At 42.7% G+C, this 23,598-nt stretch overlaps 1 protein-coding gene across 1 annotated transcript in view; it reads left to right on the plus strand.

Annotated features, from left to right (window-relative positions):
* The window catches only part of MAGT1 (magnesium transporter 1), a 281,130-nt gene extending 262,885 nt beyond the window's left edge, over positions 1 to 18,245 (plus strand). The window contains exon 7 of the mRNA XM_044057255.1: positions 18,074 to 18,245. Coding sequence (XP_043913190.1) covers positions 18,074 to 18,245 — 172 coding nt within the window. The remainder of the gene's footprint in view (positions 1 to 18,073) is intronic.
* Positions 18,246 to 23,598: the final 5,353 nt, after the last annotated feature.

Here is a 23,598-nt window from a genome sequence, read left to right on the forward strand (position 1 = left end):
TCAGATAATGATTTTAAGTTCAGGGCTAGTCTCAAATAGCCCTAAGGTTTCAGAAAATTTCTGGGAAGCAGAATGTAATTCAGAGCTAAAAACCTAATTTCTCCCTTGTATTCAGCAATAATTATGGCACTTGGGGATACAAGATGTTTCTCATTTGACATAAACAACTAGAAAGGCCCCAGGCATTCCTAACTAAAAAGTTCACTATCTCAAAAACCCTAAGGTTTCAGAAAAGTCTGGAAGCAGTGTCCGTTTATTCATTATCTTATAGACTTCTGAGGGGGACACTGTGCCTTGCCTTCCATCAAAGAGTTCCACTAATACCAGAGCTTTGGATCTTAATCTTCACCAGCAGCTAGATAAATAAATCTCTGTGGAGATAAAGATTCATATATAACACATTTCCACCTCTGAAACAGAATTCTCCTGCAAATTATGCAGTCTGGTGTATTATCTTTCACACAGCGCCTAGCTGACTGGACAAATATTCAAAACCTCACCCTTGGCGTGACTGGCTGCATCTAAGGGTGTATAGTGGTAAGGTGTAAATGGTCACAAGACTGAGTTACCGTGAATAACCTATGATGTTCATCGTGTTACCCTGCTGCAGTCATCACACTTGAGTTATCTTGTTGTCAGGCGGTCCCGCAGTCGGCCTGAATTCCAAAGTCTTGGTCCGGCGTCGGTTGCTGTCACTTCTTCCCTGACGTCAGTGCGCCAGGGGTATATATGATGCATCCAACGCCATTTTCTTCAGTCTTTCTTGCCGCGTGCAGTACTGACAGCAGCAGTTGCGTCGCGCCGGTCGGCCGACTCCTGAGATTTTCGAAGTCAATTTCAGATCCAAAGTCTTCAATAAAGCCGGCAAAGTACCGCTAGGAAACTTTTCTTGCCTCAGACCGATGTCAGAAAAAGTTAACAATTGTATTTCTTGTGGGAAGCAAATACCTCATAAGAATTTTCATTCTTATTGTATACCTTGCCTAGGCCCAGACCACGACGTCACTGGTTGTCGCTTTTGTGCTAGGTTCAATAAGCGTACTATAAAAAGACGCTTTGATTTCGCATGACAGTACTTCGGTAGAAAATTTAACTACATAATGCCGTCGGAGCAACAGACTAGCGGCGTGCACAAAAAACGCAAGGATAAGGACAGACAGCCTAGACCCAAGCCAGACTCCGAGGCCTCGGCTGGGCCGGTCTCCGGTTCACCGGTTTTCAGTGAGGCTCCTACGCAGCCCCTGGCTACCGCAGAATTGGAACCAGAGACCACTTCGGAGCCTTTGGCGGAGAGTGCTAGGCTGACGCAGCCAGTTTCTTTAGCCCCTACCGATGACATTGTGGAAAGAGATGATGGTGCTGCAGAAACACCTTCGGTGTCTGAAGGTGTCTTCAGACAGACGACGCTCACTATAAAAGCACATCGTAAGCTTAAGACTCCTATTAAACCAAAAAAGACTGCACTTCAGTCTCCAGTTCAAGGCCCCATGCCTAAGAAACAGATGCTTAAAATGTCTGAAGATTTGATCTCTTTAATCAGGGTTTCCCAACCCCCCCCCCCTGACAAAAGGCCTAGACAAGAGGAAGATTATTCCTCCTCTGATCAAGTGTCTATTTCCTCAGGCTCCTCTGAGGACCAAGATTACTCCTTTCCCCCTTATGAAGATTCTGATGCTGAGGATTCCATTCCCTCAGCTTCTCCCCCTGAAGATTACTCATTTGGGGAAACTTTACACACTATGAGGGAACATTTTCACTGGGAAGGTCAGGACTACTCTGACTCAAAGAAAAGGCTCAGAGTTTCTTTTACTCCCCCAGCACAGACCTCTTGCTATCCCCCCAGTTTTACACATTGTGGATGATGTTTCCTTAGAATCTAGTTTAAATCCAGATTCTCTACCTCCTGCTCCAGCCAAACCAGACAGATATTAGAGTGCCTGACTCCCACAAATTCCTTTATAAAAGCCCTGTTGCTGATCCAGAGACTATCTCCCAGGGTCGCAAAGGGGCTAAGGCTTCTATAGCGAAAAATCCTGTACCCTCTGAAAGGGACTGCAGAGCACTAGACAGGTAGGGGAAAAAGGTTTACACCTCATCCACTCTAGCTATGAGAGCACTAAATTGTCGATTTCACATGCTAAAATACCAGCAATTTCTAATGTCTCAAATAAGACAAAAAATTAGCACACTCCCTCAACAGTCTGAATTGAAAGAAATGCAGGATCTGTTGCATGCAGCTGAACATGTGGGCAAACCTACTTTACAATGTGGATTTGATTCTTTGGAGGCTTCCTGTAGAGCAGCTGTTACTGGGTCTGTTATACGTAGGCATGCTTTGTTAAAGGAACAAACTCTGCCTGATCATGTTAAAGAAAAGCTTCTAGATGCTTCCTTACAGCAGGATGTCCTATTTGGAGTTAAAGCAGAAGAGGTCTTAAAGAAAATGGAGGATAAGGCAAACTCTATGCAGATGGTCAAAGATTTTCTACAGGTTCAGCCCCCTCGCAGAAATCGGCCAACAAAAAATGGTCCTTTCCAGCTACTGACAGACTTCAGAGGGGCAAATACAGACGCCCAAGAGGCAGAGGACAACCACAAACCTCGACAATGGGGTACTGCAACACAGAAGGGGAAGAGAAGACGGGCCCCAAACTACTAGAAGGCAAACTCAATGACTTAAACCTCATATGGCCAAGCAAGACTCTCTTGGCAGCTCCCTTGGGAGGAAAATTATCACTTTTTTCAGGCAACTGGCACATTGTCACAAAGGACAAATGGGTCCTAGACATAATTTCACAAGGATACAGATTCCATTTCCACACCTTGCCAATGAAAAGAGGAATGCCAAACCTGCCACAAAATCAATGCAAGCAGAGGCACAAAAACAAATTACAGCTCTGCGGACATGAGAGCCATTCAACTGCTACCTACACGGGAGCAAGGCCAAGGATTTTACTCAAGACTCTTTCTAGTCCCCAGAAAAGACAATGCCTGGAGACCAATTCTGGACCTTTAAATTCTAAACACCTTCTTACAAGTACCCAAATTCAAGATACTAACACTACAGCAGCTTCTTTCCATGTTGGGCAAGAAAGCATGGCTAGTAATGTTGGACCTCAAGGAGGCATACCTGCATGTCCCTGTCAGACAAAATTGCAGAAGATACCTCCGTTTCATTGCAGGTTCAACCCATTACCAAATCTCTGCACTGCCCTTTGGCTTATCCACTGTGCCCGGGGTTTTCACAAAATGCCTGGCACCATTAATTGCATACTGCAGACAAAGAGGAATTCAAATATACCCATACCTGGACGACTGCCTCATCCAAGCCGAAAGCAAGGACATCCTCTTACATCTGGCTTTTGTAAAACATCTTCTAAGTTGCCTAGGGTACACAGTAAACGAAAAGAAATCAAAACTAGTACCCTCTCAAAATGACATTCCTGGGTGCCAGCATGAATACAACGGCCCAGAAGGCTTATCCTGACGCCATACAAAAAACTACAACTGACTCAATATTTCAAAGTAATAGCAACAAAGACCCAACTCCCTGCAAGAAAAATTCTGCAGGCCTTGGGCTTCATGGCATCTTGCATACTACTACCACCATTTGCAAAGCTGCATATGAGGAAATTACAGTGGTATCTAAAAAGCGTATGGTCTCAACACAGCCACAGCTTGGACACAATGATATCTCTCATTCCCTGCTTTCAACAAGAGTTTCTATGGTGGTCACAGGCATGTCACCTCAACAAGGGTCAGCCTTTCACTTTCCCCCAGCCAGGCAAACTATGACAACAGATGCATCGGACTATGCCTGGGGGGTACACATGGCAGGACAGTGCGTTCAAGGCATATGGACTTCAGATCAAAGGAATCTGCACATCAGTCAAAAAGAGATGCTAGCTGTACAGAATGCTCTGACAACCTTCAAGAACCTCTTACATCCAGGACAGCTTACAATAAGGGCGGACAACACCACCGTAATGAGGTACATAAACAAAAACAGGGGGGTACACACTCCTACCCTCTATGCAGGCAAGCAATGACCTTGTGGAACACAGCACTGGCTTACCAAGTTCAGCTACAAGCTCAATTCCTGCAGGCAAAAAGCACACATTGGCAGACGCCCTCAGCAGAAACATCATGGATCCCCATGAGTGGAAACTGGATCCACAAGTATTTGCAATGATAACTCAAAAATGGGGCCACCCAGACATAGACCTGTTTGCCAGCTCCCAAAACTATCAGCTACCAAAATTTTGTACAAGGACACTTCACCATCAAGCTTGGAAAGTGGACGTACTCTCATTCATTTGGAAAAACCTGACAGTATATGCCTTCCCTCCATTGCCTCTTTTCTCAAAGGTGCTTCTAAAAGTCAGAAAGGAGAGACCACGAATGGTACTCATAGCCCCAGACTGGCTACGTCAGCACTGGTACCCACTATTAAGGAATATGGCCCAGGGCCCACCTTGGATTTTACCACAAATTGCCCATTTGCTCACACAGCAAGACAATCAGATTCTACACAGCCAGCTCAAAACCTTAAATTTGGCTGCATGGCAAATCACCTAAGCATCCAGCCAGCTCCTCTTCCTCAAGCAGTTATGGATGTTATTCTGGAAGCTAGGAGGCCCAGCACCAGGAAGGCCTTCTCGGACAAATGGAAAAGGTTTTGTGCCTGGAACCAAGCTAAAGGCCAAAATAATTCCTTCAGCATCACATGCCTCAGGATTCTACAGTATTTAACTGAGAATGTTGCACAAAGGACTTTCTTTTTCATCTATTAAAATCCACGGGCTCAGCTATTTCAGCCCACTACAACAGTATCCACCCTTGTTTTCACATCCACTTCTAAGGCAGTTCCTCAGAGGGGCAAAAAACATTAGGCTCCCAGGAGAGCACCTACACCAACCTGGGACCTCAACTTTGTTCTGGAAAAACCTTAGCTTACCTCCCTTTGAACCAGCTTCTCTGCTGAGCTAAAGTTTATATCATGTAAAGACTGCCCTGCTGTTAGCAATAACTTCAGCCAGAAGAGACTCAGAGCTTCAGGCACTAATGGCAGTGGAACCTTTCCTCTTTTTCCATCAAGACAGAGTTTCTCTCACGAACTAATCCTTCCTTTCATGCCTAAGGTGGTATCCAGTGTGGCTTTTAAATCAAACCATCCACTTACTCCACCTTCTTCCAAATCCATGAACAAAGGAGAAAGACTCCTGCATTCCTTTGGACATTCACAGGCAACTTCGCTACTACTTGATAAAACTAAGGTTTCAGAAAATCTGACTCAGCTCTTTGTATCCTATGCTACAGCTTCACAAGGGAGGGCTATATCAAAACAGACCATTTCCAAATGGATAGGACATTGCATTCGCTTTTGCTATACCCATCATGGAAAACCAGTTCCTGCTACCATAAGGCCCCACTCTACCAGGGCAGCAAGCTACATCTACAGCCTTCCCTCAGGGGGTGCCAACCAAGGATATTTGGAAGCTGCAACCCTGGAGTTCAGTGCACATCTTCGCCAAACACTACCACTTACCACTTTACTCTAAGACTAGAGCTGGCTTCGCCACTGCAGTTCTGCTGGGCCTTCTAGCCTCCTCTAACCCTCTTTGACTCCTCCTCCCATCCTTGGCTTTGGATTCTACCCAAGTGTGATGACTGCAGCAGGGTAACACGATGAACATAGTACAGTTTTGTACCTACCATAAATAATGTAGATGTTAGAGGAAGTTCACCCTGCTGCAGTCCAGGTTACCCTCCCTCCATCACCTCTGACTAACTAACTAAATCTTCACAATACCTTTCTGATGTATTTGCTTATAACTGGAGGGATGCTGTGTTTGTGCTAAATTTCTTAAATTGGTACTAATTACTGACCACCTTTTGGGGGCACCTGACATCCTGGGCCAGAAAACTGAAGAAAATGTCATCGGATGCATCATATATACCCTAGGCGCACTGATGTCAGGGAAGAAGTTTACAGCAAACTTCCTAATCGACCAAGACTTGGAATTCAGGCCGACTCAAGTGGGAACTGCCTGACGACAGGATAACCCAAATGTGATGACTGCAGCAGGGTGAATACTCGAACATCTACGTTTATGGTAGGTACAAAACTGTACTACTCTTTTGGGTGTCACTCTTAGATTTAGCTGGCAGCCCAAGCCAGCCCCATCCCCCAGAGTGGATGAGCCTGCAGCACGCTTTTACAGCCATCTTCACCCTGGCCAGCTCCTAAAGGCACACCAAGTACACAAATTGAATTCAAGTCATCTAAGCGGAGTAGTCAGGGGTTTACCCCTCTTACCATGGATCTAACTGTGCAGATTTTCTACTTGTTCTTGCAGGTGATAGTGAGCCAAGACCTGCACTGGCATCAGCCTCTTCTGCTAGGGCAGAGGAGCATAGCATGAAGCAGTACCATAAGTGCCAATATTTCATCCTGGCAATGTGCAGACATTGAAGGATAAAACTTTGGCATTCTTCACTACCAGGAGTATGATGGCTGTTGGATTGTCACTTATGGGGATCTGTGAGAGAAATTCCATAGGCAATACATGGACTTCTGTAAGAGCACCATCAGAAAGCCAAAGAATCCAAGAATGGGCCTTTTGATCAATCCCTCATAGAGGCAGGTCTATTTCAGTAATGGCCTTCCAGTCCTCTAGCTTGCATTGAGTTCATCTTTGAGCTCATACCAGATGTTCATCGTGTTTCACTGTTGCAGTCATTACTCTTGGGTTATCCTGCTGGCAGGCTACCCTCAATCGCCAGAATTCCAAAGTCTAGGTCCGGTGTCAGTTGTTGTCACCTCTTCCTGACGCCAGTGCACCAGGGTATAAAAGATGCAGCCGCTACACCATTTTCTTCAGCCTTTCTTAAGCCGCTGCACAAGGGTGTCCAAGCAAAAGCAGTTCACAAGTGCCAAGTCAGCCTACTCCGAGATATATTCATGTCCGAATTTCAGAACCAAAGTCTTCATTAAAGCTAAGTACCCCATGGGGGAAACTTTTTTTCTTGCTCCAGACCGATGTCAGAAAAAGTTAACAATTGTATTTCTTATGGGAAGCAAATACCTTATTAAGGTATTAAACTAATTAACCAATCCTAAGGTATTAAACTAATCCTAAGGTATTAAACTAATTAACCAATCCTACTCCTTTCCCTCTTCTAGACCACACCCCTCTATATCCAATACTACTGTCTTTCAGTTCTAATATATAATATACTCTCTATATAACTCTTCCCTTACACCAACACCAATATCCTTTCACCCTTCTGTCACCTACTACAATGATGCTCTAGATACCCTCTCCATCTTTCCTTCACTATTGCTTCTCCCTCTCCCATCTTGTATTTCTATACCATCTCCAGCCTACTATAAACTCTTAACTCCCATTCCTTTCATATAACTTAACCACCACAATTCACCTCTCACTCTTCATAATCTTACTCCCACATTTCTTCCTATCTTTATCACTCAGACAACCTTCATTTTTTTGTTCAAACTTATCCATCACACTTTCCCCAATCCCTATAGGAACTAGCAAATCTTAAAAAACCCCAATTCAAAACCCCTGCTGTCCATTAACCAAACAAACATACAACACCTGATCAGTATTTTATCAGGTGACATCCATAACCCCAGGCCCTGCCAATATAACCCCCACAACTAAATCTTATATTCACTTCCTTAAACTCACAAAGTATCATTAAGAAAGTAACCTTCATGCCTGGCTTTTACACAACAAACCGACTTTTAACTATTTCTGAAACCTGGTTGAAACCAATATTAAGGACTCTGAAATAGTTCCTAAACTACTAATCATAAGAAAAGACAGACCTCTCAAAAAGGCGAGGAGTTATATATTCCTCTTCCATAGTATTTTCCCCACAACAAACCTATCACACTTAAAAAGCTGAACTTCTTTACCACATCTCAAATCAATACCACAAACAAATATGTATAGCTTCCATCTTTTCCAGGTGACAATATTCCTACACTTGAACTTATCCTTTCTTGGCTATCCAGTAACATAATAACAACTGGACCTAATTGAAACTGCTATAGCCTTCCACATATTTCCTCTAAGGCTTTTCAAACGAAAGTGAGCCACTACCAGCTAAAACCCTCGATGGACTGGCCAGCACTGGTACCCACTATTAAGGAATATGGCCCAGGGCCCACCTTGGATTTTACCACAAATTGCCCATTTGCTCACACAGCAAGACAATCAGATTCTACACAGCCAGCTCAAAACCTTAAATTTGGCTGCATGGCAAATCACCTAAGCATCCAGCCAGCTCCTCTTCCTCAAGCAGTTATGGATGTTATTCTGGAAGCTAGGAGGCCCAGCACCAGGAAGGCCTTCTCGGACAAATGGAAAAGGTTTTGCGCCTGGAACCAAGCTAAAGGCCAAAATACCCTTCAGCATCACATGCCTCAGATTCTACAGTATTTAACTGAGAATGTTGCACAAAGGACTTTCTTTTTCATCTATTAAAATCCACGCCTCAGCTATTTCAGCCCACTACAACAGGTATCCACCCTTATTTTCACATCCACTTCTAAGGCAGTTCCTCAGAGGGGCAAAAAACATTAGGCTCCCAGGAGAGCACCTACACCAACCTGGGACCTCAACTTTGTTCTGGAAAAACTTGCGCTACCTCCCTTTGAACCAGCTTTCTCTGCTGAGCTAAAGTTTATATCATGGAAGACTGCCCTGCTGTTAGCAATAACTTCAGCCAGAAGAGACTCAGAGCTTCAGGCACTAATGGCAGTGGAACCTTTCCTCTTTTTCCATCAAGACAGAGTTTCTCTACGAACTAATCCTTCCTTCATGCCTAAGGTGGTATCCAGTGTGGCTTTAAATCAAACCATCCACTTACCCACCTTCTTTCCAAATCCACAGAACAAAGGAGAAAGACTCCTGCATTCCTTGGACATTCACAGGCAACTTCGTTACTACTTGGATAAAACTAAGGTTTTCAGAAAATCTGACCAGCTCTTTGTATCCTATGCTACAGCTTCACAAGGGAGGGCTATATCAAAACAGACCATTTCCAAATGGATAGGACATTGCATTCGTTTTTGCTATACCCATCATGGAAAACCAGTTCCTGCTACCATAAGGCCCCACTCTACCAGGGCAGCAGCTACATCTACAGCCTTCCTCAGGGGGGGGGTGCCAACCAAGGATATTTTGGAAGCTGCAACTTGGAGTTCAGTGCACATCTTCACCAAACACTACCACTTACCACTTTACTCTAAGACTAGAGCTGGCTTCGCCACTGCAGTTCTGCTGGGCCTTCTAGCCTCCTCTAACCCTCTTTGACTCCTCCTCCCATCCTTGGCTTTGGATTCTACCCAAGTGTGATGACTGCAGCAGGGTAACACGATGAACATAGTACAGTTTTGTACCTACCATAAATGTAGATGTTAGAGTGTTCACCCTGCTGCAGTCCAGGTTACCCTCCCTCCATCACCTCTGACCAACTAACTAAATCTTCACAATACCTTTCTGATGTATTTGCTTATAGCTGGAGGGATGCTGTGTTTGTGCTAAATTTCTTAAATTGGTACTAATTACTGACCACCTTTTTGGGGGCACCTGACATCTGGGCCAAGAAAAACTGAAGAAAATGTCATCGGATGCATCATATATACCCCTGGCGCACTGATGTCAGGGAAGAAGCGACAGCAACCGACGCCGGACCAAGACTTTGGAATTCAGGCCGACTGCGGGAACTGCCTGATGACAAGATAACCCAAGTGTGATGACTGCAGCAGGGTGAATACTCGAACATCTACATTTATGGTAGGTACAAAACTGTACTACTCTTTTGGGTGTCACCTTTGTGACGAGCCAAAGCCAGCCCCATCCCCCAGAGTGGATGAGCCTGCAGCACGTTTTTACAGCCATCTTCCCTGGCCAGCTCCTAAAGGCACACCGAGTACACAAATTGAATTCAAGTCATCTGCGGAGTAGTCAGGGGTTTACCCCTCTTTACCATGGATCTAACTGTGCAGATTTTCTACTTGTTCTTGCAGGTGATAGTGAGCCAAGACCTGCACTGGCATCGTCTCTTCTGCTAGGCAGAGGAGCATAGCATGAAGCAGTACCATAAGTGCCAATATTTCATCCTGGCAATGTGCAGACATTGAAGGATAAAACTTTTGGCATTCTTCACTACCAGGAGTATGATGGCTGTTGATTGTCACTTGGGGATCTGTGAGAAGGTTCCATAGGCACACATGGACTTCTGTAAGAGCACCATCAGAAAGCCAAAGAATCCAAGAATGGGCCTTGATCAATCCCTCATAGAGGCAGGTCTATTTCAGTAATGGCCTTCCAGTCCTCTAGCTTGCATTGAGTTCATCTTTGAGCTCATACCAGATGTTCATCGTGTTTCACTGTTGCAGTCATTACTCTTGGGTTATCCTGCTGGCAGGCTACCCTCAATCGGCCAGAATTCCAAAGTCTAGGTCCGGCGTCAGTTGCTGTCACCTCTTCCCTGACGTCAGTGCACCAGGGGTATAAAAGATGCAGCCGACACCATTTTCTTCAGCCTTTCTTGCCGCGCGGTGCCCGAAGCAAAAGCAGTTCACAAGTGCCGGTCAGCCTACTCCCGAGATATTCATATCCGAATTTCAGAACCAAAGTCTTCATTAAAGCTAAGTACCCCGTGGGGGAAACTTTTTTTCTTGCTCCAGACCGATGTCAGAAAAAGTTAACAATTGTATTTCTTATGGGAAGCAAATACCTTATAAGGATTTTCACTCTTACTGTATTCCTTGCCTAGACCCTGATTACAACGTTGCTAGCTGTCAGTTTTGTGCTAGATTTAACCAACGCACTATTAAGCATCGGTTCGATTTTGCATTTCATTACTTTGGCCGAAGATTTAATTATATAATGCCGCCAGACCAGCCGACAACCGCAGTTTACAAAAAACGCAAGGACAAGGAAAAGGATAGGCATCCGAGGTCCAAAACTGACGACGAGGCCTTTGCTAGGCCAGTCGCCGGTTCTCAGTGAGGTGCTTTCGCAGCCCCTGGCGCCTGCTACCGCAGAGCCACAGGCCGCTTCTGACTCCCACGTGGAGCCAACTGGGCCTCTGGATACTCAAGGTATTGGACATTCTGAAATCATTCCCTCAGATGGGTCCGGAACTGCTGAGCAGGCATCAGCTTCTGAGGGTGTCTTCAGACCTACACAACTATATATTAAGCCATCTTCAGATTCAAAGACTAAAGCAGCTCTAAAGGCAAAGAAACAAGTACAGCATTCTCCTGCTCAGACTTCCATGCCTAAAAAACAGATGCTCAAAATGGCCGAAGACGTAATTACTTTGATCATGGGTTCCCATCCCCCTCCTGATAAGAGGCCTAGGCAAGAGACAGAGTATGATTCTTCTGAAAAGGTTTCTATTTCCTCTGATTCCTCTTCTGAACAGGATTATTCCATGCTTCCCTATGAGGATTCTGATGCTGAAAAATCCATTCCTTCAACCTCTCCTCCTGAGGATTATTCTTTTGGGGAAACCCTGCATACCATGAGGGAGCATTTCCACTGGGAGAACCAAGATTATTCTGAATCTAAGAAAAGGCTCCTGGACTTTCTACTACTTCCTCAGCACAGACCCCTTGCTATACCACCTGTTCTAGACATTGAAGATGTATTTTCAGAGTCCGGCCTGTCCACTGACTCTTTACCCCCTGCACCTGCTAAGCCAGACAGATACTACAGGGTCCCGGATTCTCATAAATTCCTATATAAAAACCCCGCTGCTGACCCAGAAACTATATCTCAGGGTCCCAAAGGGGTCAAGGCTTCCACTGCAAAAAACCCTGTCCCCTCTGATAGGGATTCTAGGGCTCTAGACAGATGGTCGAAAAAAGTCTACACTTCTGCTACCCTGGCTGTAAGGGCTTTAAATTGTCAGTTTCATATGCTTAAATATCAGCAATATTTAATGTCCCTGCTTAAGCAGAAATTGTTGACAAATACTTAATGTTCAGAGAACAAGGAATTGCAGGATTTATTGCATGCAGCTGAACAAGTGGGAAAGCATACTTTGCAATGTGGTTATGATTCACTGGAGGCCTCTTGCAGGGCCGCTGTTACAAGTACTGTTATTAGAAGGCATGCTTGGTTAAAGGAACAGAATCTGCCTGATCATGTTAAAGCAAAATTATTAGATGCAGCATTACAGCATGATACTTTGTTTGGTACTAAAGCAGAAGACAAATCACAGCCTTACAGGAAACGGTCCCAGTGACTTTCCTCTACCATATCCAAGCACTTTTCTTTTGGCGGCCCCCTTATGGGGAAAACTAGCACTTTTTTCAACAAATTGGCAAAAGGTTACCCGAGACAAATGGGTCCTGAGCAGTGTCCCAAGGCTACAGGTTCCATTTTCACCCTCTACCAAGGTCAAAAGGTATGCCAGACCTGCCACACAATCAATGGGCAGAGGCACATAAACAAATTACAGCACTCATGGACATGAGGGCCATTCAGCAAGTACCACAACAAGAGCAGGGGCAAGGATTTTACTCCAGACTATTCCTAGTACCCAGAAAGGACAAAACCTGGAGACCAATACTGGACCTGTCTATACTAAATACGTTTCTGGAAGTTCCAAAATTCAACATGCTGACTCTAAAGCAGCTACTGCCCATGCTGGGCAAGAAGGCTTGGCTCGTAACTTTGGACCTAAAAGAGGCATACATGCATGTCCCAATCAGACAATCTTGCAGAAGATACCTCAGATTTATGGCTGGCTCAATGCATTACCAATTCTCTGCACTGCCCTTTGGCTTATCTACTACGCCCAGGGTCTTCACAAAATGCCTGGCACCAGTAATTGCGTTTTGCAGACAAAAAGGAATTCAAATATATCCCTACTTGGACGACTGCCTAATTCAAGCAGAGAACAAAGATATTCTTCTAAAGCATCTGGCATTTGTAAAAAGATTACTAATTGGCCTAGGGTACACAGTAAACGAAAAGAAAACTAGTGCCCTCTCAAGAGTTAATATTCCTGGGTGCAAGCTTAAATACAACTGCCCAGATGGCTTATCTCACGCCAGACGAACAAAAGCATCTGACTACTTACTTCAAGAAATTGGCAACAAAAACCACCTTATCTGCAAAGAAAATCCTGCAGGCCTTGGGTTTCATGGCATCCTGCATTCTACTAATTCCATATGCCAGACTGCATATGAGGAAACTACAATGGTATCTAAAAAGTGTTTGGACTCAGCACTGCCACAGCCTGGAGACAGTAATTGCACTCCTTCCCTGCCTGCAACAGGAGTTTCGATGGTGGGCAGAAGCCTGTCACTACAACAAGGGTCTGCCATTCAGTCTACCCACAGCCAGACAGACAGTGACAACGGATGCATCAGATTATGCCTGGAGGGCCCATATGGCAGGAAAATGTATTCAGGGCGCATGGTCTGCAAACCAGATGCATCTTCACATCAATCCAAAAGAGATGCTAGCTGTTCAAAATGCTCTGACAGCTTTCACGGGCTTGCTTCATCCAGGGCAGTTACTGATAAAGACAGACAACACTACAGTCATGTGGTACATAAACAAGCAGGGAGGTACACATTCTTACCTCCCTCTGCAGACAAGCAATGACCTTTTGGGACACAACATTGGCTTTTCAAGTTCACCTGCAATCACTATTCCTGCCAGGAAAAACAAATACTCTGGCAGACGAACTAAGCAAAAACCTCATGGATCCCCACGAATGGAAAATGGATCCACAAAAGGACTTATCACAAGCAAGCATGGAAAGTGGATTCCCTATCCTTCAGCTGGAAAAATCTAACAGTATATGCCTTTCCTCCACTGCCTCTCCTTCCCAACGTACTCCTAAAGGTCAGACAAGAGAAGCCAAAAATTATACTGATTGCACCAGACTGGCCACGCCAGCACTGGTACCCAGTCCTAAAGAGCTTGTCTCAAGGTCCAGCATGGATATTGCCTCAAACTTCTCACCTGCTGACCCAACAAAACAATCAGATCCTGCACAACCAACTCGGGACCTTAAATCTAGCAACATGGCGAATAATGTAGCCATTCAGAACACTCTTTCAAAAGCTGTTTTGGATGTTATCTTTGAGGCCAGGAGGCCCAGTACCAAAAAATCTTACGCAGAGAAATGGAAGAGATTCTGTGCTTGGAACCAGGAACAAGGCATTGACACGTGTGTACCAAATATCCCTCAGATTTTGCAATACCTAACTGAGATGCTGAACAAAGGCCTTTCTTTCTCATCTATTAAGATTCATGCCTCTGCCATTTCAGCCCATTATAATGCAGAACCACCTATCTTTTTTCATCCGTTAATAAGGCAGTACCTCAGAGGAGCCAAAAACATTAGGCCTCCAAGGAGAGCACCATTTCCGGCCTGGGACCTCAATTATGTTTTGGAAAAACCTCACACTGCCTCCTTTTGAGCCAGTATCAACAGCAGATATAAAATTCTTATCCTGGAAAACAGCTCTACTCGTAGCAATAACCTCTGCAAGGCAAGTCTCAGAGTTACAAGCACTCATGGCTGTGGAACCTTTCATCATTTTTCATCCAGACAGGGTTTCTCTGAGGACAAACCTTACATTTATGCCTAAGGTGGTTTCCAGTGTGGCTCTCAACCAAACCATTCACTTGCCTACCTTTTATCCAAATCCACAGAACAAGAGTGAGAAAATTCTGCATTCTTTGGACATACACAGGCAGCTACGCTTCTACTTGGACAGAACTAAAGCTTTCAGAAAGACTGAGCAAGTTTTAGTGTCATATGCTGTGGGATCACAAGGAAAGGCCATCTCAAAACAGACTATTTCTAAATGGATAGGCCATTGCAACCATTTCTGCTATTCTCAACATGGCATATAAGTGCTTAAGGGCATTAGGCCTCATTCCACCAGCGCAGCAGCCACTTCAGCAGCCTTCCTCAGAGGAGTACCAACCAAAGACATCTTAGAGCCTGCAACCTGGAGTTCAGTGCACACCTTCACAAAGCACTACCACTTGCCTCTTTACACTAAGTCCGGAGCAGGCTTTGCCACTGCAGTCCTGCAGGGCCTCATAGCCTCTCCTAATCCTATTTAGCCCAGCTACCCACCCTGTGCTTTGGGATTCAACCCAAGAGTAATGACTTCACAGTGAAACACGATGAACATAGTACAGTTGTGTACCTATCATAAATGTAGATGTTCGAGTGTATTCACTGTTGCAGTCCAGGTTACCCACCCACCACCCCCCTTTTCTTTGCTGGGTCTATCTGCACTTCTCTATCCTATACAACCTATTTGGTGTATTTGCTTGTAGATGAAGGAAATGTTTTTGTGCATGCATTTTTATTGGCATATTTTTCAGCTTACCAATTTGGGGGCACTTGACATCTGGGCAAGAAAAACTGAATAAAATGGCGTCTGCTGCATCTTTTATACTCCTGGCGCACTGATGTCGGGGAGGAGGCGACAGCAACTTACACCGGACCTAGACTTTGTAATTCTGGCTGACTGCGGGTAGTTTGCCATCAGGATAACCCAAGAGTAATGACTGCAACCAGTGAATACACTCTAACATCTACATTTATGGTAGGTACACAACTGTACTTTTTCTTAAATGAATGGCAAGAGATCTATAGAATGAACCCCTCCAGCTCCCACCCTGTTTGAGTGCTTTTTGACATGTATGCACATTGTATCTTGTTTGATTGTCTGTAGCATGTCCAACTGATTTCATTCCAGTGAGCATTTTCTCGATTTATTTAATCACAGTCTGTGAAACTCTTTTCTGAGGGTCTTCCTTTGGACCTGGCACAGTGATGTGGCCCAATAAGTGTGTGTGTTGGGGGGGTGTCCACCACTGTTCTTCCTACACCAGTTTGTCTGTTCAGCACTTAGTCTTAAGATAGGTATGTAAAAACGGATAGGAAATTTGAGTGGGTGTGAATGTACCCTTCGGGAATGTATTGGTGCCAGCACAGCACAAGAACCATTGCAAACCTCTTGTACACAGACAGTTTCATAGGTTCAGGAATGTTCTCTCTCTCTCTCTCTCTCTCTCTCTCTCTCTCTCTCTCTCTTTCGGAGGAGCTCTGAAACTCCATCTGAATACTTTTTTTCATGGTGGCAGTTATCTTCACTCAGCCTTCCCAAGATGAAGTGAATGACCTCTTAAAGTGAAAGGTAGCTGTCAGCACTGTGGAAGACCTTTAAGATTGGTCTCCTCTACATCTTCTTAAGGCCCAATCAGTCCCCAGAAGCATAAGACTCCTTGCAGGCAAGTGAAAGCACTTCAGCTTCATATGGTCTAACGCCTTCTGGTGCATTTAAATTGTCAAGAGGATGACCCTGCCAACCCAGCTGTGTCACAGTTCTGAATACTATAGTCTGTGGCTGCGTTGTAGGCTTAGTGCCTGGGTCACAATAAGGATTCCAACCCGTTAAGCCACAGAGAGCCAGACTTCAAAATTTTATTTTATTCATTTACTGTTTGATAACAGGGTATGTGGGCTGGTCATTTGACCAACAGTCTGAGTTATATGCAAACATACAGAGGTTATTGTAATCATTTTTAAGTAACAAATGCCTCATTTGGGGATGCTATTAGCAGTTCACCATACATTAGTTGTGTGTGTATCCAATATTGTATTAACTGAGAAGTAAAGACAATTTGTATAGTAAGGAGCAGAAAAAGTTACTATTCGTTGGGTTTTAAAGTGCAAACTGAGATCAGGTGCATGTGTGTGTGTATTTTACTTCTGAAAAATCTTTTTCCCCTCAGTGTAGCTGCTTAGAGTTTTTGTGAAGTCAACAAGTGAGTTTTGAGTTTTTATTTCAGTTGGAAGTTTAAGTTTTGGAGAAGGCATGCTCCCCACTGTTAGTTTTAAAATGGGTACATACCTGTTCTCTGATAGGAAGAGCTCTTTTTAGAGGAGGGCAGTGATCTTCATATAGAATTTTGAAAATGTACCAAGTAGGAAGGTTCAACTTTCTGTAGCTGGTAGCCAGTTCAGGCGTTTTACTACTATGCAGTGATGTCAGCAGGTGTCTGCAAGAAAAGTAGATCTAAAGGTTTTGTTTTCAGCATTCTGTAGTCTGTGTGTTGTAGCCTGAGTGAAAAGTCAGGAGTGGGAGGCAGTATTCAAACTTATACTACTTGGACTACCGCAGCTTTTATTTTTTCTTGCCTTCTACCTTGGCAAGGCAAGTGTGTTGAACTGCACTGTGTTGGTGTCAATATAGCATAACAAGGTGCTTTTATATCCAAACCTTTGTCATTTCCCACCTCATGCATTTGCCTGTTATCCATCACAGAAAATGAGCACCTTTTCTCTTCACTGATGCTATTTGAGTGCTCTTACTATCTCGAAAATGTGTGCATCACACACACAAAACTAATGTGTCTCCAAGGGGAGGAGAGAGCAGCAACTGGGATGTTTAGAACTTCTGCTCAACTCCACTGTCCACCCCACCACAAATTAACATGAAGCCCTTATCTTAGTTTTTTTTTTTGGTAGTAGCTCAGCATCATATCTCACCATGGTTTAGATGTATGTTCAAGAACAACTTCCAGATTCTGCTTTCAGACAATTTGTACTTGATGGTGATATCCCTCCAGCAGGAGAGAGAATTTTGTAACATTCTTACATTGCAGTGATGCCCACAACCTCAGCCAGTCTTGAATGCGGGAGTACTTACACTTCCTGCTATGTTGAATATTGCATGTTCACAGGGTTTCCTTTTGAGGCTATCTGCGTCGATACCAAATTGACGGGCAAAATTCTGTTTGCCGTACTCTTGATGGGTTTTCAGCACTGTGCATACCTCTGCTCAGAGCACTGCAAGCGTAATAGTTAACTATTGTGAGGCAGATGGCGGTGGTAACCTCCTGATAGACACTTGAGGGCAACAGACAATATAAATGCATGCACTGGAAGTTTTGTTTATATGTCAAAAGTAGGCTACATGATGTTTAGTAATCTAGCAGTAGCTGTGTATATCTTTCCAGTCTGTGGTTTATTAATGAACTTGTATTATACCCTACCTGACTTTTCTGTTTTTGTTTTATTTTCCTACTTCTGCAGTAATGTGCATTGCAGGTATTGGACTGGTGGTGCTGTTCTTCAGTTGGTTGCTTTCAATCTTCAGAGCCAAGTACCATGGATATCCATACAGGCAAGTCTTTCTGAACATTCTTTAAAAAATAAAACTGACCTGCTAAAGTTTTAAGCCATGACATTTGAAATAACTGGCAAGTAGTACTTTGTCTTAATCCTGAAGTTGCAGAATGGAAAAACGGTGCCTTTCCATGTGGACTGTAAGTGTTGTGGGATACATGCACGGTCACTGTGTGTAGCTAACCTAAGGTGGTATTGCACATAAAGATTGTGGCACATAAATATTTTATTGGGTTGAAGCAGTAACCAAACGTCCTTTTGTAAATAGCAGACAGGGAGGACTTGTATGCATGAAGATGTGTTCTTTGGGTTACACTACACTTTGAAAAGATAATGGGCATGGGAGATTCACTGCAAAACTACTTTGGACTGCCTACTTTTGTGGATGTAGAGTGATCTGATTTAAAAGCCCTTCTAAAGTAGACACTGCTGGGATTTCACCTTTTGATATCTTGATCTTGAAACAAGATGTATACATTCTGTACCCCCCTTTCTCAGGGGGGTGGCATGCTGCCCCTGCTTGGCTAGGAGGATGTGCACATTCAATTGTCCTTTGTGTTGTTGAAGGCATCTTCTGTGAAATAACCACATCCCTGAACTATACTGTGAGATTGTACAGTATCAGAGTAGGTTATTTTAAATAATTGGGGATAGGAGTCTTTTCCCTGTACTTTATCAAGGGCTTTAGACTGCGCTTTGTTTTCCCATGGAAATTGTCTTTTGTGGAAAATGCTGTTGCCAAAATGTAAAGTAGTTGCTCATTTTGTGAGCTGTCCATTTTTCTCCAACTTGCACATTTCAGCTATTGATTGTAATGGCTGTGTATATGTTCATCTAAAGCTCACTTCAGCTAAACAACTCATCATAAAATAAAATGATACAATAAACCTCTCATCTAAGCCTACTATAAAATATGTAAACATTAAACCTGTAGAAGCTAACAGACATGCTTAACTTACCAGCACTGACTTGAAGGAGCTTTCCACCCAGAGCACCCTGACTTACTTTTAAAATCTATAAAAATAACACCCATTAATGACGAGTTTTCCTAGGCTAGCATGTGCATTAGATTTTTCTTTTTTTTTTTTGTTCTTGTATTAACTCATTCACTCCGGAGCTGCTCAGGAAAAGCTGCCTGCTTAATTCCACCATAGGAACAACTGTCTGAGCTCATTTTCTGAAAATCCATTTGTAATACCATACAGAAAACAAATGTTCATAACTCTCTAACTATAAGAGCTAGACTAAAAATGTGAACGTGAAAGTTGTTCAGCAGAAACTGTCCTTTCCAACAGTGTAAATGTTGATTGTGTATATCAAAGTCATTATTAAATATTTGGCAAGGAATGCTGATATTGTGCATATTTTTTACCTTTTTGGAAAAACAAAGCATAATATCTTGGTCAATGTACCATGCAGACCCATACAATTTGAATGTAATTTGTTAGTATGAATGTCAGATTAAAATGGATACCTTAACCATTACTGTGTGATGTTCCTTTCTTGAGATATTCACAGAAATATGATTAATATATTATTTTTCATAATTGATAAATAAAGCATAATATCTCATCACTTGTAACAGACAGAGCCTACATATTGGTGTAGAAGTTGTGCATCTGAATGTCAGCTTCAAAATGATGCATAATTTGTGTGATCAGCATGCTCCCTTGCAAAGATATGGGCACAAAGATATGGGCATAATAATGAAAAGTATTGTAAATGTATAATTTTCATAATCGTACAAGACTAAACAAACCGTGATATCTGTACATGTGTAGAGTGCACAGACACGGTTCTTTTACCATGTTGTAAGGAGTAACACTGTCTTCAGAATGAGGTATTACTTGGCACACTGACATGCTCCCTTGTAAAGTTATTTACCAAAATATGAAAAAAAATCGTAATTTCCATAACCTAATTCCAAACGAACTTTGATATCTGCACATGTGTCCAGCATACAGGCACAATTATTTTACCATGTTGGAACCAGCAATACTGTCTTCAGAATGAGGTATCACTTGGCACATTCAGATACTCTCTTGCAAAGTTATCTACCAAAATATGAAAAACATTAATAATTTCCATAACCGAAGTCCGAAACTTTGATATCTGCACAGGAGTACAACATACAGGCACTATTCTTTTCCCATGTTAGAACTATCAATACCGTCTTCACAATGAGGTATTTTGTGGCACATTCAGATGCTCCCTTGTAAAGTTATTTACCAAAATATGAAAAAAAATCATAATTTCCATAACCCATGTCCGAAACAAACTTTGATATCTGCATATGAGTACAACATACAGGCACTATTCTTTTCCCATGTTAGAACTATCAGTACTGTTTTCAAAATGAGGTATTACTTAGCACATTCAGATGCTCCCTTGCAATGTTCTTTACCAAAATATAAAAAAAAAATCATAATTTCCATAACCTAAGTCTGAAACCAACTTTGATATCTGCACATGTGTACAACATACAGGCACAATTCTTTTACCATGTTAGAACTATCAAAACTGTCTTCAAAATGAGGTATTACTTGGCACACTGACATGGTCCCTTGCAAAGTTATTTACCAAAATATGAATATTACTAAGCCCTTCCTGCCATCTAAACTCTGCACGTGCCTGATAAAAGCAGAATAAAAAAAGAAGTATTGCAGGATGGTTACTGACATATTAGATTGTACGTGCTAGCACTCTCCTGAAACAGGTGTTCTTTCTCAGCATCTTCATCAGCTCCTTACCACAGTTATTTGCCAAACTCAGAAAAATATATTTTACACAACACATTTCATAATAGAGTTTTACTTACTATACTGGTCCTACTTGGTCATGTGTGTTTTACATTCTTCTCACAAGCTGCATATTGTCAATCCTGCATAGCTCTCCTCACGCCATTGTGGAGGTCAGTCAAGAACAATGCAATGCCTTCCTCAGTTAGGTGAACGCCATCCCTTCTAAGCAGGTGAACATCTTTCGCAGTGATGCTGTCATGGTAGATTGAAGATCCACCAACACTGTGCATCAAGCCATGCATGAACCCATTCTATAAACATCTGGCCTTGTGAACTGCCTGTTTGCTGTTTTCCATATCTGTCGAGGAATTATATCAGACCACACAAACTGACAACATGGCCACCAAGACTGCAGGTGTTCAAAAATTGCATATATATATATATATATATATATATATATATATATATATATATATATAATGGCATTTAACTTTCAGACACACACAAACTTCAGCCTCATAGAGCAAGACATCTGGACAAAGCATAAAATAAATAGGGCCAGACTATAAATAACGCTGTCATGCACTTAAAAAATTGGTAGAACAGGATTTCTGTTACTAATGCATTTCTCTAAGGAATATGAAATGTAAAACAGAAATGTCCGTTACTTAGCAACTTCAGTCCATTTTATGAGGAACACCCAAACATATGGAAAATGAGTCCCCATATGACCCTTTTGTACTGTAACAGCTGAAAGGTTTAAATGTAAAATAAGAACAAGACTATAATTGGTAACTCAACAAAATTACCTCACAATTCAAAATGCACCGGAAGTAATTTACCACAATATTGCAGGATAGTCTCAAATAAATAAAGACCACATTTGACGTAGGGTATAGTCATTGCCTTATAAGTACAAAAGACAAATAACTACAAAACTATAATTAGTAACTCAACAAAAAGTAAACATTGTAAAATATATTCTTTCACACACACACACACACACACATTTGTTACATTTCTTGACATTGTACAAATGACAGAAAGAAAGTGGTGGTGGTGGGGGTGGCTTGCAATGACTCCAAGTGGATAAAAAGCCAAATCTGACTTGTCCATTCATCAATGTGCTAATGACTTATATGTGAATAACTCTTGACAGCTGCTGACAGGTTTGCTTGAAAAGTGGTAATGAGTCCGTGATATTTTGTAGCTGCAGTTATTGGTAATGTGCTAATGACCTGCATTTCATTACTGCAAAGTTATGCATGCTCAGAGACAGGTGCTAATTACTCCACAGAACCTGTTGAATAGGCATTCGTTATATTACCTTGTGCAGCTGCTGTGTAACAGAGTCATTATCATCAGTAAGGACAAGACCCGAGTAAGTCCAAACACCTGCAGCAATTGGAGAGACCACAAAATGTTATTTACAGATAAAATTCAGGGTCTTCAAGATCTGTCTTATGCAGACAGGCTGAAGTAATTGTCACTTTACTCTTTGTCATACTGACTGCTCAGAGGTGACCTGTGCCTTGCATATACAGCTATCTCTGACCCAGATGTAATGGAAATGCTGCACATTCGCAAGTCAAATGGTACACGGATCTCTCGCTCAAAGGACCTTAACCTGGTATGTGACATCAACAAAACTTGCTGGAGAGACAGATCTGTCTCACAGAGGTTGCCCATCTTTGGAACAAACTTACTATTCATGTTAAGCAAAGCCCCTAATTTGGACGATTGGATGGGTAACCGGAAATTCACCCCAGGGATTCCAACTGTGTCACTCTTGAACGAGGACAATAGGTAATTATTTTAGTGTGTACATGAACCAGACACCCTTGGGGAAACAGGTTGAACTTGGCTAGGCTTGTAAGGGCCCTGGGGCCATTAGTCTAGTAACGTCCTATGATCCTATGAACAGAGACCAGTAGCAACTACTTTGAACAATGGCAGAAAAACGGTGCTAAATGCAGAAAAGGATAGGTGCACACACATGCCAGTTACAGGACAAGAGTATGAGATCAATTTCAGAGTAAGATGCAACTCAGTTCAAGCTTCTGTACATAGTGAAGCAGATTCAGACTCATTCAAACTCATTCAAAACAAGGACAACACATAAATAAGTGATTGCAACAAACTTAGTATAGCCCAGCACAGCAAAATTAAGTATAGGCCCCCACAACTAAACCTCTTATAATCTAGGCAAACACCCTTCTAAAAGAGAAAAGCACCATTCTGCAACACATGGGCAATAGGCAGTGTTAGCAACAAGAACACCTGATATATATTCCAGGTCTATAGAATTTCTATTTTTAGTTTGTTGATAGCTCTCCCCATCCCCATGCTATGTTATACCACCCCTTCTCTCCTTTTCTCCTTATATAACTCTGCCACTACTATATGGAGACTGTCAGACCTGGTAAAATGTATTTTCAATGTATTGGGCCAGATCTAACATCTGCTGACTACAGAAGTAATACAAACCAGGGCTAGTAATGTCCTACTATAACAGAGTATATCCTTCCAATCATTTATTTTTTGTCATAACATAACTCAGTGCCAAAAAAGGAGAGCAGAAATCTAACCCACACACACACACACACACACACACACACCAAGCCATTCCATAGTC

The sequence above is a fragment of the Protopterus annectens genome, chromosome 15.part0 (assembly GCF_019279795.1).
Source record: "Protopterus annectens isolate FY-2018-M chromosome 15.part0, PAN1.0, whole genome shotgun sequence".
In the NCBI taxonomy this organism is placed as follows: domain Eukaryota; kingdom Metazoa; phylum Chordata; order Ceratodontiformes; family Protopteridae; genus Protopterus; species Protopterus annectens.